This window comes from Miscanthus floridulus, unplaced genomic scaffold, assembly GCF_019320115.1.
Source record: "Miscanthus floridulus cultivar M001 unplaced genomic scaffold, ASM1932011v1 fs_675_2_3, whole genome shotgun sequence".
Classification (NCBI taxonomy): domain Eukaryota; kingdom Viridiplantae; phylum Streptophyta; class Magnoliopsida; order Poales; family Poaceae; genus Miscanthus; species Miscanthus floridulus.
The window spans coordinates 22,251-40,000 of NW_027097096.1; the positions used below are offsets into that span (position 1 = coordinate 22,251).

General features: G+C 46.9%; 2 protein-coding genes across 3 annotated transcripts; both read left to right on the forward strand.

Annotated features, from left to right (window-relative positions):
• The first annotated feature begins 138 nt into the window (after positions 1-138).
• On the forward strand, positions 139-3,411 carry LOC136532632 (rhodanese-like domain-containing protein 11, chloroplastic). Of its 2 annotated transcripts, XM_066525225.1 has the most exons (11): positions 140-307; positions 381-500; positions 786-893; positions 1,206-1,302; positions 1,533-1,572; positions 1,657-1,731; positions 2,152-2,239; positions 2,336-2,403; positions 2,722-2,794; positions 2,881-3,069; positions 3,308-3,411. In XM_066525225.1, the coding sequence occupies exons 1-10, from the start codon at positions 191-193 to the stop codon at positions 2,962-2,964; spliced, it is 870 nt and encodes a 289-aa protein (XP_066381322.1). In that variant the 5' UTR covers positions 140-190; the 3' UTR covers positions 2,965-3,069; positions 3,308-3,411. The 2 variants fall into 2 exon arrangements, with proteins under 2 accessions (XP_066381323.1, XP_066381322.1); XM_066525226.1 differs by lacking the exon at positions 786-893 and having other exon boundaries at positions 139-307.
• A 921-nt stretch (positions 3,412-4,332) lies between these two features.
• On the forward strand, positions 4,333-7,753 carry LOC136532631 (serine/threonine-protein kinase AFC2-like). Its single transcript, XM_066525224.1, has 12 exons — positions 4,333-4,658; positions 5,252-5,432; positions 5,519-5,545; positions 5,658-5,811; positions 5,897-5,945; positions 6,042-6,156; positions 6,337-6,428; positions 6,557-6,713; positions 6,797-6,861; positions 6,936-7,033; positions 7,116-7,218; positions 7,296-7,753. The coding sequence occupies exons 1-12, from the start codon at positions 4,509-4,511 to the stop codon at positions 7,440-7,442; spliced, it is 1,338 nt and encodes a 445-aa protein (XP_066381321.1). The 5' UTR covers positions 4,333-4,508; the 3' UTR covers positions 7,443-7,753.
• Positions 7,754-17,750: the final 9,997 nt, after the last annotated feature.

Here is a 17,750-nt window from a genome sequence, read left to right on the forward strand (position 1 = left end):
TCTCTTATAAATTACCCCGATTTCATCCAGAATTCTTCTGGACGAACGGGCCCACGTCTCTAGCTAGAGTCTTCGTTGCGGGCCCCACCGGCCTCCCGTTGCACCAATTGCAAACGCAACGGGGATAGATAACGCTCCACGGCTACAAGACCTTTCCTGTCTCCAACTGGAAGCGAGCACATCAGGAAAAATGGCAGCGCCACCTCTCGGCCTCGCCTGCAGGGTCGCCGGCGCCTTCGCCACCCCTGTCGTGGCGCATTCTGGCTTTTGCCCCCGACGTCTCGGCCCTGGTCTCCTCCCTTCAAAGGTTCGGGCTTTTACTTGAGCATCTTCCCCTCGTTTGCTGTGCTCTGTTCAATCGTGGCCTTGTGTGTGTGCAGAAATGGAGCGGGGTGGTGAGGATGGGGGCGGTGGTCGGAGGAGGGCAGGAGGGAGAGGAGGACGAGGAGCTGAGGCAGACAAAGGAGCAGGCTGCCGCCAGGAGGCGGTGGGAGACCCTGGTGAGGTTCCTTCACCTCGTTTGTGGACTGCTCATTTTGTTTGCGGTGCAAATTTCTCCTGAAGTTTCGTTTCAAAAAAAAAAATCTCCTGAAGTTACTCTCAGCTCGAAACTGCAGTACTGCTGGATTGTTTTTTTTTTCCTTTTCTTTATTTTCGTGTAAATGCAATGTGTGCTTGAATTTAGCACCATCACATTATATGATCTCTGTTTCTTTGGTCATTTGCCAATTTCGAAATGTTGAGCTGCTGTTTATTTGTATGACTGGGGAATGCTTTGCCTGAAGATTAGGGAGCAGAAAATTAAAACCCTTACACCGAGGGAAGCTGGTTATACGTTCAAACTGACAGACAAGGCTCTTCTAGATGTTAGGCCCTCGAACGAGCGTCAAAAGGTCTGTATTTCTACCAATCATTTTTAACACATAAAACACTTCCCGTAAAAAATCACTTCACCTATATCTTAGGTGCTTGATTTTTTGTTATTATTCACGCAATATGCAATTTTGTCATCGTTTGGCTTAGAAAAATTGATGATTGTCTTTTGTGAGTTGTCCTTTTAATTGTACTAGTTGTTTGTGTAAGATTGTTGCCTTAAATTTTCTAAAAATTCAGGCATCTGAAATATTTCCCTAAAAAATGCGAAAGTTTCTAGTGTATTTTGTTTTGTGTTTGTCCTTGTTTATTCCAAAACTGGCGTGTTGCAGGCTTGGGTGAAAGGCTCTACCTGGATTCCTATATTTGATGTGGATGCATCTGTCGATCTGGGCGGACTTAGCAAAAAAGTCAGCAACTTTGTAATGGGTATGCCACTATTACCATCAGAATCTAAATCATGTCCTGACTCTTGCACATTGTGATGGATTCTGCATCCAAATTTAGTCTTGCTTTACATATGCCTTTTTTCCTTTTCTAGATTACTAACTGATCTCTCTTTAATACAATGATACACAACTCTCATGCGCGTTAGAGAAAAAAAAAAATACTAAATTGAAGACTTCAGTCGACTAAACTCTTGAATGATTGTTGCGTAGGTGGCTGGTGGAGTGGCAGCTCAACATTGTCATTTAATAAGTATGATTCACATCAACTGAAGTTGAAGTATCTTGTTCTGATCCTAGTAGGGTGATTGAGACTGATTGTAGATGAAATTGGCAGGAACTTTGTACAGCAGGTTGAGGAGAAGTTTTCAAAAGATACAGATATAATACTAGTGTGCCAGAAAGGACTTAGGTGATTTCTTAATCTCTTACTGAAGCTGGATTCTTCATTCATGTGAAGCAGCCAAAATACAGTTTATATTTTTCAGCTTGCTTTCATTTGATTAGCACATTAAGTAATAGGGCCTTTTCGGGAGTGCTGTCTTGGTGTTTCAGTGTTTCTGGATCAATGTCTAAAGTCATCTATTGTTTTCCTTTTTACATAAGTTCATACATTTGTACATCTTCAAGTTGAACTGTTTAGCCTGGCAGTTTTCTATTTGTGTTGACAAGTTCATCCTATTACTCTTCCTGGGAAGATTTCATGTTATCTGTGCTATTGGTACTTTGTTCCACTTCCACCATATTGCAGAATAAATGAGAGCCTACGTGCATTATTCTTATTTTTTTAATGGTTGTTTTGATTTTCCATTTTCCTCCAAAACGTGGGCAGATCACTTGCCGCCTGTGAACAGCTGTACAATGCTGGTTTTGAAAATTTGTTCTGGGTACAAGGAGGCCTTGAAACTGCCGAAGAGGAGGTCGTACCTTGCAAAAACAAATCACCTATTGATCCCTTGATTTGTTGCTTGCTTGTTTTTTTAGAATATACTGAATCTGTCATCCTTTTCTTTCAGGATTTTGAGAGGGAGGGTTCCCAGCCTTTCAAGCTTGCTGCAATTGGAGGGGTTTCTGAATTCTTCGGGTAAGTTCCATGACCTGAGCTCTTGCCAGCTGTTGTACTTTGACCAAAATGCGTGTTACACATGTTCTTGACCAAAATGCGCTACACATGTTCTGAAAACTGAATCAGCAGTTATGTATGAGCTTGCTACTGACTTTAAACCTGAAAGGCTGACGGGAGGTCAGATTATACCATACGTATTACACATGTTCTTGAGCGTGATAGCGACTTTAGACCTGATAGCAGTTAATACGTTTCATCAGCATTATAGGACAGCTATTCCATTAGCTACTAAACATAGAACAGTCAGCAAATCGCTTGGAAATCTCTTCCCTGCAGGTGGACGGACCAGCAACGCAGGCAGGCCGCAAAGGAAGGACTGGGATACCGGCTTGTCTTCACTGGTCGCTTGGTAATTCATCCCAAGGAGATGGCCTGTCGAACTAATTGCTTTGCAAGGGAGAGGGGATTGACGTGTTCTTTCTCCTGGAACTTCAGGTCGGAGCACTGGTGCTACTTGACGCTTTGTTTCTAGGCGCTCAAAGGATCGGCCCTCTGCTTCAAGAAATGCAACCGCGTTGATCTCCGCAGAACGCTCCTGTAGCCAACCTAGCTCTGCAAACGCGTCCGATTGAGTTTTCTGTGTCGTCAGAGACGCCATGTCCGCTGTACAAGTGTACATGTAAGGCCCCGTTAGGATCCAAAAATTTTTGGCTTTTAGCTGCTGTAGCAATTTCGTTTTTATTTGGTAAAAATTGTCCAATTATAGACTAATTAGGCTTAAAAGATTCGTCTCACGATTTCTCGGCTAACTGTGCAATTAGTTTTTTTTTCGTCTACATTTAGTACTACGTGTCGCAAGATTTGATGTGACGAGTATTATGCAAAAAATTTTGGTTTTTAGCTTAACTAAACGGGGTCTAAGTTCGCAGCAGGGTCTTCGAGTGTCATGGCTGCAGACAGGCGGTGCGTAGCAGGCCCGTTGAAAAGTACCGTTCGTTGATTTGATTTGTGGTGACTGATAAGCCACACTCATAAGTTCAAACGCTCAGCGTCATTTGTTTTTGTGTGTACGCGGTAAGAGGACCGCTTGGCACTTTGTAGCAGTTCAGCACGGCAAAAACAGAAGAAATTCTTTTTGGAGAGGCCATGTGTAATTCCATCCTGCTAGGAATCAATTCGGAATATTCCTTTGAGATAATGGAGCATGAGATGCCAGCCAACCTAACCAGGGTTTACACCCAAACCAGGGGTCGCGCGGCCCCCAACAACCCCCGTTTCGTACATGTCTCACTGACCAGTGGGCCGCCAACGGCCAGCACAAAGTCTCCGGGCTAATCCATGGGTGTAAGCACGCAGCGCGCATGTTTTTTCGCCTTTGTTGTAGGTCTACCAGACGAAATACACAGAAAAATAGCCGGAATGGAAGAGAATGGTGCGCCAGTGTGAAAAAAAAAGTTCTTATTTTATTTTATAAAAATAAAAACAAACTTTTAGGCCCCTTTAGCACGGCTCATCCAAAACGGCTTCACCGGTGAAGCCAAAGCCGGTAAAGTCAGAAAAACTGGTTTTTCCCGACTTATAGTTCATTTTAACTCCGACTTACAAAACGACTTCTCGCTACAGTAGCTCGATTTACACAGAATAGACGAAGCCGGAGCCGACGTACGTGCAAAGAGGCCCTTAGTAACGCTACGCACGGAAGAGAACTGACCGGAGCAAACGCTTCGGTCAAACCGGGTGCGCTGACCGCTTTGGCCAAAGCATATCCACGCCCCGCGAGAGACGCGGCAACCTCTCTCACCGATACGTCTGCCAACCCTTTCGTAAACGTCCACTGACATGTGGGCCTATGTGTTTCTCTGGGCCCCGGGCCTACTGCCACCGAACAGCGTCAGTGACACGGCTCGTTTTTGCGATACACGAGCTCCGTGTGCCCGTGTCCGATCCTGCCGCCGCCACCACCCAATTCCCCTCTTGTGTCGCCATAAAGCGCGGGGGGCCGCTAGGGTTAGCGCATCGGAATCAATCGTGTTCCTCACCCGCACGCCGAGACCAATCCCAAACCAGCCGCCTCCTCCGCTCCCTAGCCTCCGGCCTCCCCTCCGATTTGATTCGAGGGACCGATGGAGTGCATCGCCGAGATGCCCCGCGCGCCGCTGGACAGCCCCCCGCGCAAGCGGCAGCGGCTCGGGTGGGACGTCGGCCCCGCCGAGATGTACCAGGTTACGCGGCCGCGGCTCGGCTGGGACGTCGGCCCCGCCGAGATGTATCAGGTATAACCTTTTTTACCGTCTCTGTTTCCTCTCGTGGATCTATCGTCGGGGATGTCGGTTTTCCATGCGCAGCGCGTTCTAGGGTTAAGTGGTGGATCTGTAGAATAGCAGTACTCGTCGCCGTAGATTGAATCGTTTTAGTGTCGATCTATCATGTTCCTCGCAGATCTGTTACTATTGATAGGTTTAAGGGGCTGATTTGTTCAGCGTATGATGGGTGGTAGGTGTGGTTGGCGTTGCTCTTTTTCGGGTCAATACTATTATTTGGATTGGTATGGGTTGTATAATCATACTGTTTCTTCGTTATACCTTTTGTAGGTAATAATCTGCTCGTCCTATTTTGTGTTTATAGGTAGACTTTAATTTACAAATTAGAGTATAGGTAAATTTGTGTAGACAATGAAGGCGAATTAACTGTACCATTGAAGAACTTGGGAACTTTTTAATGATTTTGCATAATGTTTTGAGACAAGAAAAGTACCTTCTCTTTCTAAATTGGTATTATATAAGCTGGCTATAGCAGGATGTTGTGGTGATTTGGTTGCTTAATTGCTCAGTTAGATCGAAAATTTATTGGTTCTTTCCATGTTCAGTTAGGACTTTGTGGACAAGAAGTTGTGAATGCCCTCAGCGCTGCAGCGTTGGGCCTCTCTTCAGGCTGTGTTTCTTCTCAAGTCAACCAAGAGCAGCCTCGTGATGGTTCCCCTCCTCTGAGGGAAGATGACAAGGATGGGCATTATGTTTTTGCTGTTGGAGATAACCTCACATCTCGCTGTAATTACCTGCCCTTGATGCCTCTTGTTGCCCATACAAATGAGTTTCCATGGCTGGTTCTTATGGATTGCTTTACATGTTTGCAGATAAGATCAATGCAAAAATGGGAGAAGGTCAGTTTGGATGGCCATGTCTTCTGAAATAATTGATTAACTCACATTGGGCATGCTGTGCAATACATGCAGCAAGTTATGTTCATAACTGAATGTGTCTGGAATACATCAGGTACCTTTGGTCAGGTGTTGGAATGTTGGGATAAGGAAAGGAAAGAAATGGTGGCTATCAAGATCATCAGGGGCATTAAGAAGTACAGGGATGCCGCAATGATTGAAATTGGCATGCTTGAGCAGCTTGGTAAATATGATGAAAGTCGATCCAGGTGAGTCTGCTGGTTCAGTTAGCTCCTCTCTGTGTGCTTTACATTCATAAGATTGCTTGTATATATAAGCTGGTCTATTTTGCAGTTGTGTTCAAATTCGGAACTGGTTTGACTATCGTAACCATATCTGTATTGTAAGTACATTGTTAGATTATGGCAATTATGAACTGACCCAAAAAGATAACCATGTGGTGCTTAAACGTTGGTGAATTTGGATTAATGGTGAGCAGGTCTTTGAGAGGCTTGGACCAAGCTTATATGATTTTCTGAAGAAAAACAATTATCGCTCATTCCCAATTGCCCTAGTTCGGGAGGTTGCCAAACAACTGTTGGAATGTATAGCATGTGTGTGCACAGTTCTTTCTATTACCCCTCCTGCACTATAATGCATATACATTAGTTTTGTGCATTATCTGTGCTGCATTGCAGCCTGTCATTAATCCATTACTCCTGCTTATACTCTTAAGGAATATCTAACATCATGGGATGTTTATGTATTTACCCTCTCTCTGTAATGTGTTGCAGTTATGCATGAATTGCGCCTCATACACACTGATTTAAAGCCTGAGAACATTCTCCTTGTTTCTCCGGAGTACATTAAAGTGCCCGATTGCAAAGTATATTTTGTTCTTTTTATTTAATTCACCTGCCTAAGATCTACCTTGTGCTATGCTTGTTCATTTCTGTTGTGTTCGTTAGTGAACATTGAGAAATATGGTACTGATCCACTTTTTTAATTTGCTAGGTTTCATCCCGATCCCCAAAGGAGGGGTCCTATTACAAGCGGTTGCCCAAGTCTAGTGCTATCAAGGTAATTGATTTTGGTAGCACTACCTACGATCAGCAGGATCAGAGTTATGTGGTATCGACGAGGCACTATCGGGCTCCAGAAGTTATATTGGGTATCTACTGTGTCCAGTGAAAAGCTTTTCCTAGTTCAGCCTGATTTGGTGACATTTTATGACTGCGTGGATCTTGTGTTCAGGACTTGGATGGAGTTACCCATGTGATATCTGGAGTGTTGGTTGTATTCTTGTTGAGCTTTGCACGGTATGATTCTTGTGGTCCTCGGTTTGATTTGGCATGTACAAGTACAGGGGATCTGAGCTACCAAGGTTCTGCAGGGTGAGGCGTTATTCCAGACTCATGAAAACTTGGAACATCTGGCTATGATGGAGAGGGTTCTTGGACCTTTGCCGTACCATATGATTAAGAGGGCAGAGTATGTTTCGTACCAATGTAGTCTGAACATCAATGCTGTGAGGTCTGGTCGGTGTCTTGTGCTTATTAATCCTTGTTTGTAGTCGGCACTCTGACAAATACATCCGAAAAGGACGCCTGAATTGGCCTGAGGGTTGCACTTCGCGGGAGAGCATGAAAGCTGTGATGCAATTGTCCAGGCTTCAGGTATGTCTTCGCAGTGCTTGACAAAACATCCATTTTAGTCTGTAGCATGTGAAACTGATGTCTATGTTTATGAGCAGAATCTGGTGATGCAAAATGTGGATCAGGCTGCAGGAGATTTAATTGACCTTCTGCAAGTGCTGCTGAAGTATGATCCAGCAGACCGTTTAACAGCACAAGAGGCATTGAGGCATCCCTTCTTCACCGAAGGGTTTGGGCGAAGATGATATTCCTTGCAGCCTTCTTCACCGAAGGGTTTCGGCAAAGAAGATATTCCTTGCAGCCGATCTTGTTTGTCTGACTTGATGGTCTTTGTATTTGACAGTCCGTACTTTTCTCTCTTTTTTTAACTGGTTTTTAACTGGTCAGTGGTATATGTACAGTAGACCAGTCTGAATGTAAAGCTGTAATGGAGTTGTTTCAATCTTGTTTGAAAAAAACATTGTGTAACTAAAGCTGTATCATAAGGGAAGCCAAATGGATACATTTGACTCTAAATCCTGACTGGCATGTCAATGAAAGTTCGTTTTGAGCAGAATGTGCTGGCATCATATATGAAAACTCACATCGATTTGGAGTTGTTAGTTGTGCAAGGTGTCGCCCAGTAGTGTTCCGCTAAATCGACGTCAGTTGATTGGCTGCATTTCTTCGAGTTATAGTTGTGCAAGGTGTTCATGAGCGAGCTCGAGTCGTTAGTTGTGCAACTCGAGTTGTTGTTGGTTGTGCAAGGTGTGTTCTTAGTTGTGCAAGGGGTGTTCTTGGTTGTGCAAGGGGTGTTCTTAGTTGTGCAAGGTGTTCATGCGCGAGCTCGAGTTTTAGTGTGCAAGGTGTTCAATGTTCATGTGCGAGCTCGAGTTAGGTGTTCATGAGCGAGTGTTTGTACACGATTGCTATTTGGGTCTAGTATTTTTTTAGTTTTCCACTCTTGTAGTACTACCTACACTACAAGCAGTCTAGTAGCCAACACAAACTCATTAAGACATTCTCAACACACAGGGAGCGTTCTCAACACATATACTCATTAGAACGTCCTTAACACGCAGTCAAGTAGCCAACACATACTCCATAGGGTGTCTCCAACGGTGCTCAAACGCTAGCTCAACACATACTCCTTAGGGCTCTCCAACAACATCCGCAAGGGTGCTCAAATCACCACCTCAGCACACAACTAAGGTAGCCAACACATACTCCTTACGATGTCCCCAACATCTCCAACGGTGCTCAAATCGCTAGCTCCAGCTCTGGTGGAGGCGTTGCTCAAATCGTCAGCTCAACACATAATCCTTAGGGTGTTCCCAACGCTCAAATCGCCAGCTTAACTGTAACACCCTCTGTGTTACATGGTGTTATTCCTGCTAAACATTTCATAAGCATCTGAATTATATGCATATGTGTATAATATAAATTATAAATCAAAGTTTAGTCCCTGAAACAGTTATATGAAACGTGAAAGCGAAGGTTATGTTTCATGTCACATAACGTTGTTTATTATCCTAATCGAATTCTTGTCAAAACAAAAAGGCTAGAGAACGTTTTGTGATCGGCGATAAATCTTGTGCGGTCGAGGACAATGTAACTAGCTAGTACACCCCGTGGGTCGGATTTGGTTTTTTCGACGCGAAATCGTTCGCAACAAAGTCGTTCGCGTAAGTTTTTGAAGGGGTCGACGGTGCCACTTTTGGCAAGCTCTGTGGAGCGATTGGCTTAAGCAGTAGCGCAATGTCATGACTGCGATGGATAGCTTGATGTATCCTCTCGCACAGCGAGCAATTAGTTTGGTGTTTGGAGCATCGGGTATGACCTTTCCAGCTGCTTTAAAAATCGTGCACGGCACCTAGCTGAGCCCTGGGCGCGGTCACCACTCCTGCTGGCTTGCCAGCGTGCCTTGCCGCGCGGGCCACACCCGCTGCCGCTGGCCACGGCCCCGCTGCTGCCCGCTGCCGTTGGCCACGGCCCCGCTGCTGCTCGCCTGCCGCCACGGCTGGCTCGCCCTGCGCGCTGAGGCGCAGGCCATGTCTCCTTGCCGCCGGGACGCGACGCGCGCACGTCCTGCTCTACGCTGCCTTGGTCGGGAGCGCGCCGGGCCCGCGCTACACGCCGCCCGTCGCCACGCCGGTTTTGCGTCCGTTGACATCGTTTTGGCTGCTCGTACGCTGGGCGACAGCCTGCCCCGCCGTCACCTTGGCGTCGCTTTCGCGCTACGTCATTTGTCTGGCGCTGCCCGCCACGATGGCGCCATACCGCGCTCGTCGCCTTGTTGCAGTGGCCGTGCAGACGGCCGTCTGGGGCACGTCCTGCCTGTCCCGCTGTTCCCCGTAGGAATGTGTTGGCTCGTTGCGTTGACGCCGCAGCCGGACCGAGCCAAGCCACGCCAGGACCTCCCCTGCCCCGCTGTCTCCATGGCCACCGAGACGACTCTTCCCAATTCGCCGTGACCATAGCATTAGACTCCAATTCGGCTTATGCTCGGCTTCGCTAGGTATCTGGCCGCGCCCTATCCCCACCTTGCTGTGTATGTCGTTGCATAGGGCCGTAATTTCAAAATACCACGCCACCGGGTCCATAAGACCGCACGGATGCTCCCTGACGGCAAGCCAGCCACTCTGAGCACCTCCTAGCAATTCAGTGCACCCACAGCTTAGCTATACCCTCCTGAGCACTCCGTGCACCTCAGCCGTAGCTTCACAGCAGGCCAGCCACCACCACCGCGGCCGTGCCATCGCCGGGCGCTGTCATCTCGTCGGTGCGCACGCGGCCAGCACAACCCAGGTTTTTCTCCGGCCAGACCATCACCGCAAGGGTCTTCGTGGGTGGTTACTCGAGCTCGTTAGCTGTTTGGTTTGCTTCGTTGTCGCTGTGGCTTACGGGAACGCTTCTGCCATTGCAGGTCCGAGCTCACTGTCGGGGAGGGAATCTGGGACGATGCCCCTGCTCGTCGAACCGCTTCTAGACACCGTGTGCTGCCATGGAGGTACTCATCGTCCCCTTAGTTAGGTCTTGGGGAGTCGGGTGTCGTCGGCGTGGCAGCTCAGTGCTCGCGCCATCGCGTCGGTGCGCGCACTGGTGCTGAGGAACACCGCCGTGGTAAAGGAAGAGGAAGGGGAGGACGTAACCGTAAAATCGTAGACTGGGTAAATAGTGTCTTAGCGCTCGCTGTAAATGTCAAGTAGTTCGGGGGCGTTTCCGCAAAACCGTCTGCGCGCGCAGGCCTTTCCCCGTCGTGGGCCGTTGGCCGGCTAGGCCACGCGCGCGCGCGTGGGCCGCGCTGCACTGGCGTGCGTGGCGCGTCGTTGCGGGCCGAGCCGCGCGATGTGGGCCGAAGTGGAGAATTCGGTTTTCTTATTTTTCCAGAGAATAGAAATGCTTATTTATTTTTGTTATGAATCCCACTTCGATAAATCGTAGTAAATTGCGTGGTTGTCCAAAAATAGTGAGATAAATTTTGTTAGGTTCACGAAAGTGCCGTCAATCTGTTAGTGTAGTTAGTTTACAGTTAGTTGTTATGTTGATAGGCTCATAATTTCTAATTAGAAAAACTTAGCATTATGTAGATTAATGTTTGTAGGAATTCTTGTGGCAAATCGGTAATAGTTTTAGCTTTAGAAATTTTACAGTATGTTCACTAGGATATTATGTGCTTGTTGTAAATTTCGTAGCCTTAGAACGAGTTGTTAGATAGAGTGGCTATTACCTTTGCTTTATCGCATATAGTGTAAATTAGCGTTCGGAGTAAGAACATTGGTAATTGCTATAAGAATGTATGCCATGTTTAATACTTGTTGGTGGTGACAATACGTAGCTTAGCCTTTAGTGGGTAGATCTCACTTAGTAGTTTAATAGATGTACTTTTAAATTTAGAGTTGCTGTTGCCGTAGTGTTAATCATTGCAACATCATTTCATGTAGATCACGAACAGGTAGATTTTGTGCCCGTCGGCGAGCTAGAATACGATGAGGTTATCGAGGAATATGAGGAGGAGATCTTCACACAGGAGGAAGCCTAGGAACCTGTTGGTACTGACCTTGCTGACCCGGCACCTGCCCAAGGCAAGCCCCGGTGCATAACCCCTATTTTTAAATGATCACTGAATATATATATATATATATATATATATATATATATATATATATATATATATATATATATATATATATATATATATATGGTATGCATTTATATTACAGGCATTTTATGGAAACTACATGCATAAGTATATCTACCCATGAGTTCTATTAGTACAGGTCGAGTAGCTGCTATGCTCAGGATATCGGTAGCGTGAGTAACCTGCCGTTACTCGCAAATAGGTGATTAAACTATGATCTCATGATGAAATAATGGAAAAGAAAATAGTGGCCGGGCAGAGATATGGATTTGGTACTGCTGGGTGTGAGGGGTTGTGTCCTGCAGCCAATAGGGCATAGGCCGATTACACTTTTTCCCTGTCTGTGTCGATTAAGGACCGGTCGTTGCATATGACTCTAGGCAAGTCACAGATTGTTGTCCCGAGCACATACTTGGGTATGGGCGCAAGGAAGACTTGTTGTTCTCTTGTCGTGGATCCGGCTCTTTCCGGACCGACTGATGGGAAGAGGAGGTGGTGGAGGTCCTTGCACCACACTAAGTCCGGGACTCAGGGGTGGGGGCTTGGAGTCCAAGTTTGTATGGGGACCTGGACACCCGGGATAGGAGAGCGGTGGGTTAGTCCTGCTTGTACCTAGGGTACAAGCGGGGCGTGTGTCTTCGGGGCACCCAGCTGGGCACATTGATTCGCGAATCGCCGGGCTATCCGGTACGGCTTGTCTGCGGTTTAGCACCGTAGTAAGAACTAGAAGTGAAAAAGGTGAAGGAGCAGCATCGATTGCTCAACCCTTGCTTGAAAGTAGAACATGTGCTTATATAGATTGACTAGATGAAAACTTAATACGGCTGATAATAATAAAGCATCAATAAGGACTCACTATTAGTATTGCTTTCTGCTAAAGAAAACCAGCAACCATAAAGCCTGGCATATTCCTTGGAGTCGGGAAAGTATTCACACTAGTTGGATAAGTCTTGCGAGTACATTGTGTACTCAGGGTTTATTTACCCCTGTTGCAGGTGATGCTTGAAGTGTACCTTGTGTGGAGGATCCTTCTGGTGGACTCAGACGGAATCCTCGTCCCTACCGCTAGATGTTATTTTTAAAATTCCGTTGTTTATCATTCCGAACTCTTGTATTTGGGTATTGTAATAATGTACTTTTTAAGAAACTCTAATGTATGAAATGTACTTGTGTTGTAACTCGTTCTCATTATTGGATCCTCGGGAAAAATATGGATCTTTCGGGTTCTCCCTCGGGGTGTGCCCGACGGACACCACTCGATGTAGCTTGCTTTCGGGGTGCTTAGGGTCTGGTGGAAGACGAGCGCCTCTGTAAGTATGCTATTTCGGGCGGTTCTGACACAGTTGGTATCAGAGCCAATAATGGTCACGAGTTTCATCACTCTTTTCTAAAACTAAAAATTTGATCAACAAAAGTTTTGCGAAAAGTAGGATGCGATTAAGTTAAGTTATATAAGTATAAGCCCTAGCTATATGGTCTATCTAGGATAGCGGCACTGATTTTATCTAATCAGTTTCTGTAGGTACACTGACTTACATTGCGTAAGAAATCGCTTAGTATACGGAAAGTGAGGGTACGATGTGCCGAAAATTTTACGAATACCGCTATATTCCGGCTTGAGTGAACGTATAGGTCGAAGCATGCATCATGATAATAGCATCTTACTTGAACTAAAATTCCCCTTCACATATAAGTGAGTAGTAAATTGGTAGGACTAACTAAATGAATGCTTTAATAAATATGCTGTCATCTCTTTAATCCCTGGATTCTGATTGGGAAGGTGTTCTGATGGATGGTTCATCTCTCTTATAGATGAATCTGAGGTCTGGACGTGGGAGCACCAGTTCGAGGGCGGACAACGAGGGCTAAGGTGACAGTGCTCGGGCCTTTAAGCGTGGCAACTAGGGAGCTCAGGAGGTTCCACCTCTGGTTCCTCATCCTTTCCCGCCGCCGCCACCGCCTCCGCCGATGTCCCCCACGGAGATCATGGCGGAGCTGTTGGCTGCTCATTAGGAGTCAGTCGCTGCTCGCCAGGAGACAGCTCATGCCATGGAGATTATGACATAGGTCGTCGCGGGCCTTGCCTGTGGAGGCCCCGGGGGCAACGGTGGGAATGGGGGTGGTGCTCACCGTCCTGAGGGACAGTCCTCTTACCAGGACTTCCTCAAGACCCACCCGCCCATGTTCACGCCGTCAGACGAGCCTTTGGAGGCGGAGCACTAGCTTCGCACGCCGGAGTAGAAATTTCGGCTGCTCAGAGTAACCAACGAGCAGAAGGTGCACTTTGCGTCTCAGCAGCTTTTGGGGTCCGCAGGTGCCTGGTGGGAAACTTTCTAGGCCACGAAGCTATCGGATCATCCGGCAACGTGGCAGGAGTTCTCCACCGCCTTCCGCGAGTTCTTCATCCCTGCTGGTGTTATCAACCAGAAGGTGACCGAGTTCCTAGAGCTGCGCCAGGGAAACAAGACTGTGATGGAGTATGTGAACAAGTTCAACCACTTGGCTCAGTATGTTGGCAATCAGGTGAATACGGATGACAAGAAGAGGGACCACTTCTTTCATGGTCTCACTCTTGCCCTTCAGGAGAAACTCTATCTGGGGTGAAAGGATCAAGATGCCTAAGAGGGGGGTGAATTGGGCTAATTTAAAATTTTCTTGCAATAATTAAATCCTACGGTTAGCCCAATTAACCCCTTATGCCTAGAAAAGTGTTTCTATTAATCTAACGCAAAAAGGACTTGCAACCTATATTCCAAACTTACTCTCGCATGGCAATTCTATGAATGTAAAAATAAGTATTAAATTGCTCAAAGTAAATGCTCAAAGTAAATAGAGAGAGAGGAACGCGGCGATGTTTTGCTGAGGTATCGGAGAGTCACCACTCCCCACTAGTCCTCGTTGGAGCACCCACACAAGGGTGTAGCTCCCCCTTGATCTGCGCAAGGATCAAGTGCTCTCTACGGGTTGATTCTTCGACACTCCGTCGTGGTGAATCACCCAAAACCGCTCACAACTTGAGTTGGGTCACCCACAAGCTTCATCGGGTGATCACCAAGCTCCCAATCACCACCAAGCCGTCTAGGTGATGGCGATCACCAAGAGTAACAAGCACGAACTCTCACTTGACCACGCAAAGCCTAATGAGAATGGTGGATGCACACTTTGCTACTCTTGATTCACTAATGAGGCTACTCTTTTGGATTCTCAAATCTCAATCACCTCACTAGGACCTTGCTCTTCTTGGCACTCACAAGCGTGTTTCTCAGCTGTTGGAATGAGCAAAAGTGACTCCACATACGAGTGGAGCTTCTATTTATAACACCGGCTGAAAAACGAACCGTTATGTGCTTCTGCGGGGTGACCGGACGCTCCGGTCATGTTGACCGGACGCTCCGATCAGTTCAACCCGCACACCAGTGTTTAAGTGTTGACCGGACACTGGCAGGGTCCGATCACCACGGACTGGACACGTTTGATCACATTAAACCCTCACTGGAATCTTACTGTACTCGACCAGACGCTGAACCCTCAGGGTCCGATCAGTATTGACCGGACGCGTCTGGTCACATATATTCTCTTCTGGAACCTTACTAGAGTCGACCGGATGCTGGACCTCAGCGTCTGGTCACTCGACCACTCAGCGTCCGGTCGCACCAGACGCAATCACCTTGGTCAAATGAACTGATCGGACCCTGCGGCCAGCGTCCGGTCGCATCGGAGCCAGCGTCCGGTCAGCATTTGACCCTCCATTCACTTCCAACTCTCGATCATATGTGAATGAAGTTTGCTCCAAAGGGTCTTAGGCATATTTAGGAGCTACCTAGTGTTAGTTTTAACAAGTGTGCACCACACCTAACTCACTAGACTCATCTAGGTCAAGCTACCCGTTCATACCCCCCTTAATAGTACGACCAAAGGAAAAACAAAGTCCTAAACTACTCTAAGTGTCTCTCCAACTCCAATCGACACTTAGAACTAGTCATCCTTAACCTTGTCATCCATCCTTTGAAAACCGAAATGATTTCCATCGAGGGGCATGACCACCTTGATTTCCCAATTGATCTCCATTACCATGACCTAACTTAATTGCCTCTGCAAAACACACGTTAGTCATAGTAATCTTGTATTGTCATTAATCACCAAAACCCAACAAGGGGCCTAGATGCTTTCAATCTCTCTCTTTTTGGTGATTGATGACAATACCACCTCGAGTATGTGAAAGAGTGAGGTTTTTGACATGCTTGGTTCATATAAGCTTTTGTCAATAAGAACAAAAGAGTTAGGCAAGCTTATATGACCCAAGCCAACATGATGTACTCAAAGGATATGAAATAAGCATGAGTACAAGTAATAAAGCTCATTTGCATCGGAGTATAAACGTGGAAGCAAAGGCAAATGAGCATAACACAAGTGATATGACATATGAATAATTCAAAATAGAGAGCACACATGTCATATATCACAATTACGTAGATATCACTATCACATAGATATAATAGTATGCATAAAGGTAAACACACGAATGCATAATAGTAATAGTGTATCACACAAATAAAACTCCAAATGTATATAATAGACTAATAGCTAACTAGGCTCCCCCCAAAAAGTCGCTCCCCCTAAGTCTACATACTCGAACCCTCTCCCCCTTTGGCGTCAAACACCAAAACCTAAGGGTCGGTCGGTGGGGCTATAGCGGACGAGCCAGGCGCTGAGGTACGAGGGGCAAGCTAGAATTGGACACCATCATCATCTGACCCTGACCTCTATACTGTCTGACCCTCTATGGCTGGAAGCATTGCTGAAGCGGTCTGGGTCTGAGCTAGGGTAGGTACAGCCTATGATGCTGCTGGTATGTCTGTCGTAGGATCTGAAGATGCGACAGAAGAAGGGAGCCTCTGAGTAGTCACGGCGACGGGAGCTGCTGTAGAAGGACCTGGGGCATACATATGTGGCGGTGTAGGCATCCCTGTCAACTCGTTAAAAGATGCTTCAAGACTCCTGGAGACTGACGTGTCAGGCACAAATAGTGAGGGTGACTGATTCGGTGTGAAGCCCATCTGAAGTGGTGTGAAACGTGGGGCTACCACTGGTGAGGATAACCACTAGGACACCTGTACTGTGGGAGAAGCAAACGGAGCTAGAGGCTGTCCCTGACTCTGAAGCCCACTGGGCTGTACTGCTAGAGTCGTCATAGTGGTAGTAAGCTAGCCAATCTGGGACGAAAGCTATGGCTGTGGGGCCCTAATGGCTGTCACTACATGCTGCATGAATCCCAAGAGTTGCTGCTACATGAGTAACTACTGCTGATGCATCTACTGCTGCTGCTGGAGGACCTATTGATGTTGCTGGAACTCATCCTGACGAGGCTAAAACTGTGCAAAGTTGGCAGCGGTCTCCTGAGCCTGTCTAGCCTGATCCTGCTGCATCCGCTCAAGGATAGCAATCAAAGCGAGGTCTGTCTGCGGGGCAGGTGGAGCTGAGCTGGAACTGCCAGCCTCTGCATCATGTCTATGTGGAGGCATCTGAGGAATAGGTAGGTAGTCGTCATCCGAACTGTCACTAGACTCGCTCCTCTCCTCCTGAGCCTCAAGCTGCTCCTCCTTAGTAGCGGCTATGCCTCTGATAATCTCGTCCTGCTGAGCTGCGGACTCTGGTACATCTAGATGACGGTGAGGCTGAGTGGGTGCCTGTGGTGTGCTATGCATGATCCTCTGTGCCATGTTATAAGCTGGAAACTCTGTGGTGGCACCTCTATACTCTGCAACCATCTCAGGTGTCCTAACTTGCACAGCCTTGAGAATAAGGAATGTGATCCAATGTGCATATGGAAGTTGCCTATGATCCTTGAAGCCCTCAGCTATAGTATCCTCCATCTCTGATAGAAGGAGGTCCCATATATCAAACACAGTCTACTGCATCAGGGCGTTGAGGAGCCATAGCTGGAGGCAAGTCAAGCCCTCTCTGTATCCCATCCTAGGAAGAAGTGTCCTCCTTATGATAGCCTATAGAACTTGAGCAGTCGGAGTAATATCACTGGGGTTCCTGCGTGAGCCCTCGCCAAATGGCTCCTTGAAGCAGTGTCGCACAAGATCTGTAGGGGGCACCAAACCACCATGAGGACGCCTAGGAGGCTCTGTCTGTCCATAACATACCTCATGTAACCTGACAGGCTGCTCCTATAACCTCAGTATCTCCCTGGCCCTCTGACTCATCATCCTATAGTCTCTGCCTCTAAATGTAAAGTGTATAAAGTTATGATGTGGGTCAATGTAGAGCGAAGCATAGAACTACCGAACCCAAGATGGTATATACAATCCTGTCTGGCCAATCAGATCTATCAGCCCTGGCAGATATGCAAGCTAGGGGCAAATGTGCTCTCTAGCTGCTGCGACTATAGCCTCTATGTTGCAGACTCTCTGAGATCTGAAAACTG

Coding starts and splice junctions, on each gene's coding strand:
- LOC136532632 (XM_066525225.1), top strand. CDS start 191: ATGGCAGCGCCACCTCTCGGCCTCGCCTGCAGGGTCGCCGGCGCCTTC. Junction 894..1,205: donor CCTCGAACGAGCGTCAAAAG/GTCTGTATTTCT, acceptor GGCGTGTTGCAG/GCTTGGGTGAAAGGCTCTAC. Junction 2,404..2,721: donor GGGGTTTCTGAATTCTTCGG/GTAAGTTCCATG, acceptor TCTTCCCTGCAG/GTGGACGGACCAGCAACGCA.
- LOC136532631 (XM_066525224.1), top strand. CDS start 4,509: ATGGAGTGCATCGCCGAGATGCCCCGCGCGCCGCTGGACAGCCCCCCG. Junction 5,812..5,896: donor TATGATGAAAGTCGATCCAG/GTGAGTCTGCTG, acceptor TCTATTTTGCAG/TTGTGTTCAAATTCGGAACT. Junction 6,429..6,556: donor TTAAAGTGCCCGATTGCAAA/GTATATTTTGTT, acceptor TTAATTTGCTAG/GTTTCATCCCGATCCCCAAA.